We start from the raw sequence: 15,478 nt of genomic DNA, 5'->3' as shown, positions 1-15,478 counted from the left end.
GAGGGAGGCGCAATCAGCAAAATGAGAAGAGCGACACGTGGCCGAGATTATTACGGAGGTCCATTACAAGTTTATGGTTCCTACATGGATAAAATACGGCTGCGCGCCTCAATATTAACTGTACATTAAAATCGTCATAAATTAACCATCTAAGAACGACGTTCTATTCGATACTCGAGCGATTACTCGAACGAACGGGATACTTATGCGCATACTAAACTATACGAATTCATAATTCCTCCATTATCAGGACACACTTTCTCACGTTCTCCGCTAATAACCTTTTTCATGTTTAATGCACAATTTTTCATCGTTCTAAAAATATTGAGTATAGAATTTATTTAAAAAATTATATAGAATTATATAGAATTTTTATTTTAAAAATTAAGAATCAAAGTCGAGAAAATACAGATGTACGTAGAATGAACATATTAATAATTATACATAAAAATGTATAATCGTAAATGGAATAAGTGTTGACTTAACTATACAGTCATGGATGAAGATTTAACAATAAATCAGCTCGTTGTTGTAATAACAAATTTAAATAAAAATTAATTTAAGATAAAAAATAAGCTAGTATAGTCTTCATGGATAATGACTGCAGTTAAGTCGAAACTTATTCTGTTTACGGTACATAATTATTAATATATTCATTCTTGGAGTATTTGTAGTTATAAACTTTAAAATTCCAGCAGTTGTAACTTCATTAAAAATAAACGAAATTTAAATTAAAAGAAAGGATTTTAAAGCTTAGAATCTCTACTTTTAAAAGGTTATTATGTCATTTGAGTTTCAGTGCGTTTAATAATTTTTATATAAGGGAAACTACGAACAAAACGAAAAATTTTCTTCTCACTTTGTGAACCTGTCACGTGCTAAAAAGAAACTTATGAAAATTTTCGACTTTCTAACGTAAAAGCTGAAAGTTTTTCGTACAAAATAATTTTTTAAAGATATTCATAAGATTTTTCCTTACTAAGTTATCACGGATTAACTAAAAAGAGCATTTTGACTTTAATTATTCCTAACTTCATTAAAAATCATCGTACCGCAATTGAAATAACAAATGTTTAAAATGCTTTGCTCTATCAAATATAATTGCTAATTTTTTTTAACATGTTGATGTAATTCAAATGGAGTAACAAACTTTTGTTCCAATCTAATATTTAGGATTTTGATTTCTAATTAATCTTTATTTTTTGCATTTATTATTATAGTAACGAGCTAGTGCTTAGATTTTAGGAATTAATTTTTATTTTTATGGTAAAAAAAGTAAGAAAGAGAGGAAATTTTACCGATTTCCTCTTCTTTTTTTTTTTTTAATCTTTCAAAAGATACACCCTTTAACTCCACTTGTCGCGATTTCAGGAAGAGGGCATGACGCACCGAACTCATGCAGTGGCGAAAACACGTGCGCATCAAGTACGGTGGTCGAGTCGGTGTCGGTCAAGGACAGCGGGAGCGGGAGCAGGTGCTGCTGCAGGTGCGCGTGGTGCAGCTGCAGCGGGAAGGGGGCGCACGACTCAGCTACGTCTGTCATCAGCCTCAACTCTCGTCAACGGCTCGCCGCAGCTGCAGCGCAGCAGCCATGCTCTGCTGCGGCCGCAGGAAAGTAAGTGCAGTACAACACGCAGATTGCTCATACTGATCACAATAAACAGCGGAGGTACTTTGGAGACTCTCGCAAAACGATTTTGCAAACTCCCTCGAGGGAGTTTCTGCAGGAGAATCTTCTCTACTACAGAGTTGCGCGTTTAAGTGCAACTTTGATCCCCGAGATCGCTAATACTCGTTTCTACCAATATAGATTAACTTTAATCTCGGTTCAACTTGTTCTTCATTTTACTCTAACTCTTAAAATTAGAAAAAGATGAAGTTAGTTGAACCAAAATTGAAATAAAACTATATATAAGACCACTTATGTTCTACGTAGATTAACTTTAATCTCAGTTTAATTTACTTTTCATCTTTTTCTAGTTTTAAAAATTAGAAAAAGATAAAGAGTAAGTGGAGAACCAAGATCAAAGTTAATCCATATTGAAAGAAACGAACCTTAGAGACGCCTTAGAGATTTTCCAAGTCAATTCAGCGAAAATATATTGACAGGACAAGTTAACGCTAAGAACTTTGTGTGTGTAAGATCGAACTTAAGATCGTGCCAACAAACGATGGATTCGAGCCAAATCAGAATCTAGAGTCCATTTTCTAATCCGAAGGATTCACCCCCGCGCGGGGTTGTCATTGTACGCGCATTAAAGATCGCGTTGGAGCCTTGCAATGAAAAAGAGAGACCTTTAGGAATCGTTCGCATATGTCACGCGTCACGGAAATTTTCTCTCACGCGTGTCTGCCCTTGATTCCCGTGCGAGGATTCCGACGTTCGTATCATGCTTGAATCACATTTCATATACATTTAAAGGGCAGACGTGAATCATCCAGCATGTCCATCACGCGTTCATTCATATCGCAACTTTTATCCGATACAATATTACGCGTTGCCAACACGGTGCAAAAGTTATATTCGCGTATACGAGCACACATTTATAATTTTACGTTCTACGCAGGGCGCCCTGTCATTTATTCGCTACGTTCCACTTTCCGTAAGTTTATTCCCAATAGGAAATCTCTTGAATCTCGACGTGAAATATGTAATTGATACTATTCAAGCGTTAAATCAAGTTTCCGTTAAAATAACTCGCCGCTTGGAATCATCCGTAAGGAGCGAGATTTTATCTATTCCCGAAGTAAAATCGTTGAAAGTTTCACTTCCCTCGGTATTAGGTCTTTCATACTCCGCGAGGAGCTTAATTTTGGCAAGAAACAGAAGATTTTACTAGATTTTAAATCAGTAATGAAATAATTCGATAGGACGTATCCCGCGCATAGCGCCTTTACAATGAGAATTATGAAAATAACATAATACGATCGTGGTCGCTAAGTTTGCTTTAATAGTATTTAATGCATTTTAATAGTATTTATTGCGCCCCGATTTGTAACGTGCATTAAAGTTTTCCAAGAGCTTTATGTTCATTTATAATCGTGAAAAAGAAATGGTTGTATAAACGCGAGCATGAGGGAGGGATTATTTTCTCTTCTCGTTCCAACCAAACTTAAATCTTTCATCACCGTTTTTTGAAAAAATATTTTGATGCGGTTTTGAAAATGAAGAAAAGATACGTTTGTATATACACGATAGAATATCAGGAGCGAAAGGATTAAACAAAGGTGTTTTCAATCCTTCCTCCTTTGTCATCACCGTGTATCATTGTGAATTGAGAAACGGAGATACCGGAAGGATGAAGCCGAAGTCATTCAGGTATCGTTGTCAGCATTCGTCAACTTCGCATTGCTGTCTATTCAAATTGTCTCGATAAATCATCAGGTGGGCTACCATCGTGTCAGGCCGGCCACATAGTTTTTCCTTTCGCAAGCTCTATCCTCGGAGTCGTCGAGCTTTAAGATATAATACATGGGATAAAATAATGTTACACTACCTACGATTTAACATATAAACGTTATTTTCCTCTTTCCTCTTGAGTTATATTTAAAAGGTAAAAGATATCTTTAAAATTAACATTTGTTGTTCTACGAGCGTGAAGCATGTTTAAACGTCACTCAGAGTTTCCAATAGATCTCGCTTCGATAACAAAAAGAACGAGGACGATGCGACGATCTAAAATTATCCGTGAAACCATTAAAAGAAAGTATTGTTGTTAATGCACTGATCATTGATATCGTGACTGAAAGCAAGAATAAACGTTGGATAAAATGTCAGTCGACTGTTGTTTCATTTATATATTTATATAACAATGTATGCGATCTCTGCTGTAATATCAGCTTTTCAATTTTTTCACGTGCTCGGTCACATTATCTGATTAGTTCCGCCATTTTTCATCAAGCCAATCAAAAATAAAACAAGATTGACTCTTACTTCTACATTGAGAAAAACAAAATCTTAATTCCAAAGAAATTTTTATTGATCTAAACGAGTAATTTTTTCGAATATCAGTAAAGAGACTTTTTTTCTCAGTACAGGAACAGTATTCTCGTGCAGCGCTCGGAAACACGTCCGATTTGTCTACTCTATGAGATAGGTCTAAGATAGGTCATGCCTTTTCGTTGCTTGCTTCTCGCGATCAAGTACCACCGCGCTCGATTTACACCGCACGGATCGTTCGAGCGCTTCGAACACGGTTCGCATCGGCGAAGTCGGGATTAATCGGGTTAATGTCACGCGCTCTCACGTGCGCGTCTGGCTACCACCGGCCGCCACGTGCATCCGCAGACCCGATACCGGCGGACGTTCCGAGGATAGCGTTGCAAGTGAATTTATCACGCGGTCGCGCTATGTAAACTTCATAAGATACCTACATCGCACGCGGTATCGCATTATCGTACACAGGTTGTAAATACAGTCGCGAAATTAATGTCAGATTAATACATTTTCACGAACGTTTTTAAAAACTTGAATTCTGATTCTTTCCCTTAATACTTCGCTTTTTTCTTTTTATTTGAACGACATTTAAAATAAATATTGGAAACATTCCAATATTTTAAATAAATATTTATTCCAATATTTTACAAATAAGATGATATTTAAGGCGAATGAGTTCTATACTCAATATGAAAAAAAAACATTTACATCTGTTATATTCGTGATTTTTCTGTAATTACGATTTACCATTTGACAATGTTTGACAGGAATCGACGTAACAAGAATAATAATTTAATTGAATTACGCAAGTTTATTTCCAAGTAAATTATATTAAAATTTAATAATATACATAAACACATACATAGGCAAACATTGCACAGCCCGAGCGTCTGCCGTGGAAACTGCGAGATGCACGAATACGATGATTTAATAGGAGAAAACGATATGTTCTATCAATCGGCTTGAAAGAGGCTAACGTTTTCCGATATGTCGAGGGTTAGTTCGAAAGTTCAATTGTAAATAATGTCGTACCTCGAAACGTATGCTTTGTGAGTCTCCGCAATAGCCAAGTTGAGCGACTATTTTCCTATCGTAATTAAAAATTTATTTTATTTACAATCTGGCTAATCATTGCGCGCTGAAAGAAGATATTCTGGAATACGTAGATATAAATACCAACGTTTGAAATAATGGATCTATTTGTGACACTAATACCTCACTGGCGAGTTCCAGAAGTGTCAAACGGAAGTTTCTATAAATAAATATAATTAGCTATATATATAATATAGTATTTTCTTGGAAATTTCTCCGGTTTCATAAATATTGTTACTTTGAATACAGCAGACCGATTTAAATCGCGATTTTATGACCGCGTTCTACGGAGATCTGATATTTTCTTGAAAAAATCGAAGAATATATTTTTGCAGGAATCATGTATAAAAATGTACGAGCATGCTTACAAAGTTTAATCTCGAGACTGTATACACTGTACTTTTGTATGCGCTGACTATACACTGAATCTGTTTCTCAGGATCATATCATAAATATATTGCTAGTTATAGCACAAAAATATCCATGCTATCTTAAACTGTTCCAAATCTCGAGTCCCAAATCGATACGCGAGAGCTAGTGCGTTCTACAATTTAAATTCATACGAAGAAATTTACAGGGACTCCGCACATCAAACGACTAAGGAACAGATAATAGAAAATAGGGAACTGATTATGTTTCTTAAAATTAGGTGAAAATGACAAAAGTGAGATAACTCTCGGTGTTGGCCAATCAAATTATAAATATAATCAATCCCTTATTCTCCATTTCTTGCACACTTGCAAAAAGTATTAAATTTTAATACTATTAATTCAAATAATTCTAAGTAAATATTTACTAAATGTAAGCACATTAATTTGATTTGACCACCATTTTTTTATTGAGTAAATGTTTATTTACTATTAGTCAATGTTTACTTACAATTAGTACTATTATGATTATTAATAGAAATATTAAAAAAATATATATATTAAGACTTGTGGTAATTTTTTTTCAGTGTGGCCCCTGTTTTAAATTTCTTTGTGGCACATTCCCTTACTCGCAATGAAAGCCGTGTCGAGCTCTCATCGGTGGCCGGCGCGGCGCGGCGGCGTGCCGGCATCCTCGAATTGATATCATCGTGGGGTATGCGTTCACAGGGATCGAAAATATGATATCGGCGGAGTATACGTATCAGTTTGCGGTAAATCAATAAATATAGAGAGATACGGAACGCGGCACGGCGCCGGGACGGGATGGGACGAAACGGCGCACAGGACGGGGGGGAAGGTGGCGGTGCGGAGAGGGCTTTATCTGATATATTTGTCACAGTTGCGCCCGCAAATATCCGGCAGGTTGCCATTATTTTGCATTCTATCGGTGCCCGTAACCCGGACGAAATAAACGCGCATACATTTTCTATTCGAGCCCTATGCTCCCTTCTATCTGGGGGAAGAGGGAGGAGGCGCGTTTTCAGTTAGTGCGGCCGGAAAGTCGCCGAAAATAGAGAACCTGGGGGGAGGGGAATTTATTTATATACATGTACATGCGACGTGATTGCCGAACGCAATTAAAACGCGAACGCGCGTGCGGATTATAGTCGTTTCGCGAGGAGAGGGGGGGGCAGTCGGGGAGAAGGGGAAGGGACTGGCGCGTCAAAATGCATCACTGGGCATTTCGTCGGGGAGAGATTGACTCTAAATTTGCATCGAAGAAGCTGACATAATCTGCATAATTTGTTCTCTCTCGCGCCCGTTGGATTTCCCGTTTCTATGGAATAATTTTTCACAATAGTTTGCCGGCGATTTCTCTCTTTCTTATTTAGAAGTCTTTGTTACAGAGAAATCTTCTCTCTCGACAAGCCTCTTCTTTTGCGTGTTAATTTTCATTTCGTATATTATGACAATATTATCCGCATGGAATATGGAAGATCCGGATTTAAATCCCGACTGAGATATAATAATATTTTTCGCAATAAAGTTATTAATAATTTTAAAATGCTAATAAAACATTTTGTATAAATAAATAATTTTATTAAAAATAAATAATTAAGAAAATTTTATTATGGTTCTAAAGTACTCGTGAAGCCATTCAATTTTCGTTATGAAAAATTTTTTCTATCCCTTACAGTTTCGGCTATATTCGCTTCGAAAGAGAAAAACCAATTTTTTCACTCGTTAAAAGTGCAAACCGGCACATATAAAAAATATGTGTCGCTTATTTTTGTCTGAAAAACAACATACCGTATTTAAAGTTCATCAAAATCGGTGGGGGACAGTTGAGTCTCTTTCCTTGTAAAATACCATCAATGTTATTAAATTGCTTGTCGACTTAATTTGTGATATTACTACTCTAGTTCTGTTAGGATTACGTTTCAAGACTGAAAATTAAATTCGGTGTGCAGTTTGTAGGATTAAATATGTAGCACGTAAATTCACAAAGAATTATTTAATTTAATTTAAGCATTAAAGATTCAGTTTGACTTTTTTTCCGTTTAGAATCTTTGTTTTCCTATTTGTCTATTACTAATTCATATTACGATTTTAAAAGATACTCTGTTTAGTATTAACATTTTCTTTAGTATTAACTAATTAAAAAATTTTTAGTATTAACAATTTCTTATTTAAAAAAAAAATTAATTTTTCATCAAGCTTAATGCAGCTAACGTGGGACGCGCTTGTATTTTAACGCGCTCGATGCGACGAAGATAGAGTCGCGAAAAATAAAAGCGACCTACGTAAGGGTCTTAATAATAAGTCTGCACAAATAAAAAGATGGGAAGCCTCCTCCCATGACACTTGATATTTTAAGTCCTCATTAACGAGATTTTTTTTATATCTCGAATGAAGGATCCAAAGGACTTGAACGCCATATTCTCTGTATGATGTATATACAGCCGCGAACGTATATTCGAGTACGGACGTCGTTCAATAAGTTACCTCATAAAATCCAATTTTACCTTCGCTTCAAACTACACTCGTTCCTAAGAGATTCCTCTTTTGTATCGCGCGTTCTCATTATTTAATATAAAGATCCACTAGAAATTCAATTGAATAAGGATGAGGAAGTCTTTTTATGATATACTCAGAGTTCAATAAAATTTTATTGGCAATTAATACAAGTATTATAAAACAGTAGATCGGAAAAGATAATGAAATATTAAATGATGTTCTATAACATCACCAGTTGATGTCACTTTTCTGAAACTTTAATTTTTTTACAAAAAAAGATTAGAACTATTTTCCCCAGAAGTTTAGTTCAAAAAAGAAAAATAATAATTAGACCACTAAGACGAATTTTTTCCAGAATTTTTCACTCCTATTTATTACGAAGTGGTACTCGTTTAAGTGCGCAAGTAGAAGGCACGGGGGTAGTACTCGGGAATGCCCGAGCTCGGATTATCGTGAAATATCACGGCCCTTGGCATACGCCCCCGTCGCTTTCCGCTGACGTCTGGCCGTAGAAGCCGACGAGGGATCGCTAGCGAGTCTTTTGAAAGCGAGCCTTGCATCGTGCAAGTTCAAGGGATGCGAGAGGAGAACGGTTGAGACGCGTCACGAAAGAAACGACAGCGCTGAGCGCCGCACACTACCCTTTGCGTCGCCGTTGCTACGATCTTTTGTTAAACACCCTGAGGATGCAATAAAAAGAAGTGTATTTCTTAATTCTTTATCTAACTGTTACAGTTATTTCTAACGAATTATCGATGCGGTCGATAATTATACTTTATATTAAAAAATTATATATTAAAAAATAACTTTCGGTCCATCTCTTATGTGTCTTGCGTAATTACATTTATTTCATGTCCGTTTTTGATTAAAAAGAATTCAATACCTTTTTTATGCTGCACTTGGCGTATATTTTTTCTTTTTATAAAACGGTTTTTTTTAAGGATTTCACTGCTTTTTGTAAATTTACTTTTTAAATTTCAATTACAAGTTATAAACATATTAAAAAATATTAATATTATATCGTACTATCGTACTATAATATTTCAATCCCTTTAGGATTACTAGAAAGTTACTTTACAGAAAAAACAATGGTAACAGTAACGCAAATAACCGAGTATGTTAAGTTAGCACTCCAACTATAATAGGAGTTCTGATTAGAGTTCCCATACTTCCTTTTGATGAGACGAAGAGTTCCCTATAGTTAATAACAAGAGTTTCTCTTAATAAAAATTTTTTTTACATTTTTTAAAAATGGGGTGCTAACTTTTTATCGAATTTCGAGGTGGAATAGTTCTGAGCGGCTTAATAGCTTCAATTTGTGATTGCCTAGAGTTCCTGATATGTAAAAAAAAATTTCGAATAATAAAAAAAAAATTAAAAATGTTTGAAAAATTAATTTTTAGATACAATAATTCTGATGATAATTCCTGCTTCTTTTTCACGATACGAAGAGTTTTCTATGATTTTTAATGACATATGCGCTTAATAATCATTTTTTTAAAAATTAGCATCTCATTTTTAAAAAATGTAAAAAAAATGTTTATTGAGCGGAACTCTTGTTATTAACTATAGGGAACTCTTCGTCTCGTCAAAAGGAAGTGGGAACTCTAATCAGAACTCCTGAGTACTATAGTTGGGGTGCTAACTTAACATACCCCAAATAACCCCTTATTATCATAATAAATAATATACCTTGAAAGCTTTAAATTCTTTGTTGCTTTTTAGTCTGTCCTCTAGTCTACTTTTTAATAAAATGCAAAATTTTCTCTGTTTCTCTCTCGCTATCACTAAAGATGACCACATTTAGGGTCGAAACGTTTATTGTATAGTTACATGTAATTGTACTTTATAATATAGATAACTTTTACTAATACGATCCAGTGTGGCATATGCTACCTCTTATTTTGTTTATTTTTAAACTACTTCAATTTATATATTATTTTATTAAGTTAATTAATTAATTTTATTCTATTTAATTATTTCATTAATTAAATAAATAAATTTTTTAGTTCGTTTAATATTTTACTTAATTTAATTTAATTTTTTATCTATTTTTGGAATGTAGACATTGTGAACAGCAGCTTGTTGGACAAAACGCTTTTCATGTATGTGTCACACGTACGACTGAAAAAATCTTGAAGCACTCCCTTTTCAAGACTCGGTCTCTAAATCTCGTTATTAGCTGTATCAATAAAACGTTCGAACTGGTTGCAATCGAAAGATACCGATGACATAAAATAAAAGTATTTTTAGATTTTTGATTGGGCTTTTAATTTCTGAGTAATATCAATCTAAAGTTTGTAGATGTCAAAACTCCAGATAAAGCTAGCGGTAGCGCCACGAATTTGGTAACGACATGAACATATAGACGATGATGTTCATGCGTCAAGCGATCATGTCAAGCGGTTATATTTTTATTTTATGCAGTTGGCGTCACGACGCTACTGCGTCGCTTGATATTATATTACAATTTTATGTAAAAATATTAATCTTTTACAATATTATTTCTGATATAAATATATATACATATATATTGAACGTAGAATAGGAGCTATCCGTTTGTGTAAATTTTTAGTAGCAAGTATCACGGTTAATTTAGCTGCGAAACGTTTAAATCCAGCCGACCATGTAATTACCGTTATCTCCGAGACGTTGCGTAATCTGCGGTCGTTTATTATCACCGATTCTGTTTCGCGCACCTAAATCACCTTTATCGCTGCTTTCATCGGTTGGAAGAAATCGATTTAATAATTTGCAGTTGTTCCGGATCGTTATTAAAGAAAAAGACCATCATGTAGGTAGAAAAATTCTTTCTCTCATTGAAATAATTATTTCCCTCGTTCTGCTCCTCCATCGTTATTATTATTGTTGAATAAAGCGATATATAAATATTAATTTTAAAAGGGCAAACAAAAATAGCGATTCACAATAAATTTAAATTTTTCGCAAAAAGTGCCTTGATAAGAATTACACCGGCGATGTGTCAACCGACGTCGTCCAAAGCGCCGACGCGGCTCGGCGAAACTTACACCGGCCGGACAAGTTGACAACTTTAACTTAAATTCCACTAATGACATCATTAAAATAATAAATGACGTCGTTTAGAAAGTAGAATGCGCCAGCTTGAGGCACGACCAGTCGCGACGTACACCAACTCCGCGATGTAAAATCCTTGGAAATCGGAAAAGTTCTTATTCGCTGACGCGATGCATTCCGTTTCGGCCATCGCATCTCTGATTATTGATATCCGATACTCTATTCATCGGACGTTTATAAGACAACGAATCACGTCGGAAGATAAATATACCTGCGATTGTACGACTGCCAAATTCAGCGTAAAGAAACGTAACGCGTGTGTTCAATTTCCTCTCACGGATATTTAATAATTCCCAGAATCTGTGTCTTTTAATCTAAAATGGATTTTTAAAATTATTAATTAAGAATATTTAAACACAAACGCGCGTAATAAGTGTGTATGTGTGAATCTTTGAATATTAATTCTATCTAAAAATTAAAGAAAAATTTAAAGCGTGAAAAGACGACTTTTATTAATTTCATATCGAGTTTTTCTACTTGTTATTTTAAATCTTGTTAATTTAAAACAACAATGTTAGTTTAAAACAAATTAATATAATAGCAGACTTTTAATCTGTCTTGAAACAAGATGTTGTTTTTCCGAGAAAAACAATCCTTAGATCTTTCAGTGTTTCGTAATATTATTTACTTCTCCCAAGTAACCAAAGTCTTGTTTTGTCGCACTATCCACTTTTATCTGACTTCTCTCTATACAACTCGTTTCCGCTGTTAGCCCGTCTTGTTTGCGGCTCCGACGAAATTTGGCGCCGCAAGCCAAATGAAGCACGATAAAATAGATCTCGCCTGGAATACCGACGGATATTGGTTACGGTTCTCTTTGTGTGCGCTTAACGGCATGCCAAGGGAAGGGTCCGGCGCATCGTAAAAAGTAACTTCCGATTCGATATTACCATAAGCGAGATAGGCCGTTGTATAAGTTTCCGGAACTCGGCTTTACGCTCCTTCCGCGTATGACGCGTGTCGGCACAGCCAGCCGGATATTTTGCATGCTTCTGCGAAAATCACCTCCCTAGGGAGAAGAAAGAAAGAAATAGAGAGAGAGAGAGAGAGAGAGAGAGAGAGAGAGAGAGAAGTGCATTACGTGCAATCGAGTCCTCCCCACGTGCACGCAAACCGGATGTTTCGGACGACGCGACGAACCGCTCATGCATACGGGTGTCACAGAACGGCATGATTCGTTGCTACAAGAGACTCATTTGAATTGTAATTGTATCTCGCCCTTTCTCCTTCCCTCCCCTTTGGCCTCCGTAGAAACGATTATTCCGTGTCAAAATCGCGCCGCCGTTATTCCGCAATGCTATAAGAATATCTTTTCCTCTGCCTCTTCTTGGGAGAAGAGTATCCCGATTGCAAGCAAGTCAGAGATAAATACGAGAGAGGATTTTGTGATCGTGTGGCTTTAATATCCATAAATAATTGCGAAAGTGTCCTCAATGATAAATTGTGCCGCGATATATTATTTAATAATGAAGCTCAATGTCGTCTTTTTACTCTATCAAAAGTTCATAAAACTTATCCTGTTGCACTTCTGCCAGCTGCAGAGAGAGACTCTATCTCGTTAATTATACGCCGATTAATTATTAGTTCAACTTCTTCGTACACGTACATGTCGTTAACTTTCGAGCGTTAATAATCCGCGGGAATATCGGTCGTGAGAGCTTCGCTTCACGGATGAAAAACGGAAACGTTCTGTCGATCCGGGATTAGTCGGCTATCGATCGTGTAAGCGCGAGAGCGACGATTTCGCTGGCATAAAATTCCGAAAATTCTCGGACGTTTCGTTCGGAAATACGCTTTTCAAACGCGCTCGTAGTACAAACGGCATTTTGCAAATATAGGTGCGACCTACTGGATGGAATAAATCATTCAGCGTGACCCGAATTCAGGCTGACGTAAATCGAATGCTCGACAAGGGAGGAGGAGAAGGGGAGGGCAAAAGAGAGAGAGAGAGAGAGAGAGAGAGAACGCATCCGCGATTGTACGTTCGCGTCAATGTACGCGAGCTTACGCGAAGTTTAATTACGCATGAACCCGGCGCGCGTATTCTCATTCGCGGATAAAACTTTCGCGCAGAGCGGCGAATGATCATTCAAACTTTAATCTCACAATCCTCTTCGTTAATGCACAGCTCGTTAATAAAAAAGAAATTAAAAAGAAATTCATGTAACTTTATAGTTGTTATATATATAAAAAGAACTTTTTTGAAGTGTCTAAACATTTAAACAATACACATCTGAAAATAATTTTATTGGACTGTCAAGATAATTTAATTCTATAATATTTTATTTATTACATGCTTTCATACACAAAACACACAAAACGTGAGACACCAGCAAGGTTGTTACAAAACTTACTAAAAGAGAAGAAAAATAGTTTAGAAAATTCGCAAATTAGTATTAATATATAATATAATATAATTAATTAATACAATATATTAATATATATATTCTTCAATATATAATGTAATTATGAAGGATATTTTCAAGCTAGTTGTGAAAATATTAAACTTTTTTACAGAATTGCCTATAATTTATGTTTTCTATATAATTATTGTGATGGTACATTAAAAATATTTTCAGATCTATACCTAGTTAAACTTTTAGATACTTCAACAAAATTGTTCTTTCCATGTAATAAGCGATCATATACGTGTATGTTTCTAATAGACTATTAAAGAGAATGGAAAATGTAAATTCGTACTATTTCGCATTATGACAATTTGACGAAAACAATATGTGAATTACATATTCAATATTTGTAATATAGCTGTACACGCGTGTCGTATTTCTATCGTTATATAAATATAAAATTTAACAATTTAATAAATATTAAACGTCGATCAAGCGATCTGAAGAAAACAAATACCTTTACAAATTCTCTTTAAAAATCTAAAATAAAATCGCGAAATTAAGGGAATTAAAACGTTTTCAATGGAATTAAATAATTCGTTTGAAGTAGATGCTCAAGAATCGAATAACATATTTAAAACTCGAATCTCGATAAAATTACACAAAGGTTCTTTCATTTTGATTCATCTTTAGTTGTGAGTATGTATGAGTGAATTTCTTATTCGTATAAATTAGCTTTAAGAAAGCAAACGGACGAAACTTCAGTGATTGTCTCGCGACTATTCTCAAAGAAAGTTGCTTGAATTTTGCAAATAAATGATCGCGATGTAATCTTATAATAACGACAGAGACCTCTCGGGATTCTACTCGGATAAATATTCATCCCGAAGATGTAATTTCTTTACTCCTCTCTCTCGTCTCGGGAATATTTGTTACGCCTAGAATTCCCCGGATTGCTGTAGAAATGTCGGCAGGAGACGAGCGAAAAGCGAACGCAATGCCTGTATTACATCCAGCGAATGCGAATATAATCGCAAGGAATCCCTCTTTCCGGCCGATTCGCACAGATTACGTCCAATTTAAAGTCTTTGAATATTTAATCGCGTGATTTGCGAACTCTTCCTTCCTTTAACTATTATTATTATTAACCGCGCGCGTTTTACGTTCGCACTTACTGCTCGATCATTACTATTTCAATTCACGATAGAGCCACAATAAACACTTATCTATTAATTTATCCCTTATTTTCTCTCTCTCGTTATCCGTAAAGCTATCTATTTTGCGATTACGCTTCCGCATAGGTATAAATATTGAAACACTTTTCCGAGAACAAAGTGCAATGCCCTACAAAATCAGCGACTTTGCACAATTTCCCGGAAGAACGGTGTGAAAGACCGTAGACTTCTTTCGCCGAAACCATTGTAGTTACAACAGCGATCGTTAAACCGCGAGTAGTATACTTAGAGACTACTTCGTTCGAGTGAATTTGATGAGTCGTTCCTCGTAATCGTCAGAAGAAGAAATCTAATTGGAAATAATCAGTGCTCTTGAATAATCTAGAAGTCCCGGTAAAAGTATTAGCAAAGTACTAGTAAAGAAAAGATGTATATTCAGTTGTTCAGCGGTTGTTACTCTATATTAAGTTGTTATCTATACAAGATAGATTCTAAGGCATAAAACTTGAGTTAAGCCTAAGTTGTAAACAATTGATGAATTGCAATCGAATGTGAAAAGAATAATCGATTATAATTCAATGATCAATTTCTTACCGGCTTGAGGCTTAAAAATTAAAAATTTCTATACTTAAGAATTTTATTGTAGACGCTGCTTTGCACAAACAAAAGATCAACAATTTAACAAAAAAATAAGTAGAATATTTTATTTCTTAACTTAAATCTTTAAAAATATTAATTTAACTGAATAAATATCTTTCTCTGTTAATTATTGTAAAAAAAATCTTCGGGTTGAGTTACACAGAATATGTAAGTAATATATGTATAAAAAAATTTTTATTTTAAAAATCCCGAATGTTAGTCGCAAAAAATGTGTTTAAAAAAAGCTTTTTTAAAACTTTAGATTGCATTATCGAGATATGTAATAATTCCATCAAATCAATT

The 15,478-nt window shown here is 35.0% G+C and overlaps 1 protein-coding gene across 1 annotated transcript in view; it reads left to right on the top strand.

Moving 5' to 3' along the window:
* Window positions 1-1,396: 1,396 nt before the first annotated feature.
* Window positions 1,397-15,478, top strand: part of RhoGAP100F (Rho GTPase activating protein at 100F) — a 52,673-nt gene continuing 38,591 nt past the window's right edge. The window contains exon 1 of the mRNA XM_018546924.1: window positions 1,397-1,615. Within this exon, the coding sequence (XP_018402426.1) occupies window positions 1,397-1,615 (219 nt within the window). The remainder of the gene's footprint in view (window positions 1,616-15,478) is intronic.

Source organism: Cyphomyrmex costatus, unplaced genomic scaffold (genome assembly GCF_001594065.2).
Source record: "Cyphomyrmex costatus isolate MS0001 unplaced genomic scaffold, Ccosl1.0 scaffold60, whole genome shotgun sequence".
In the NCBI taxonomy this organism is placed as follows: domain Eukaryota; kingdom Metazoa; phylum Arthropoda; class Insecta; order Hymenoptera; family Formicidae; genus Cyphomyrmex; species Cyphomyrmex costatus.
Note: the sequence above shows the minus strand (reverse complement) of the source record. Positions and strands in the feature narration are given on the sequence as shown.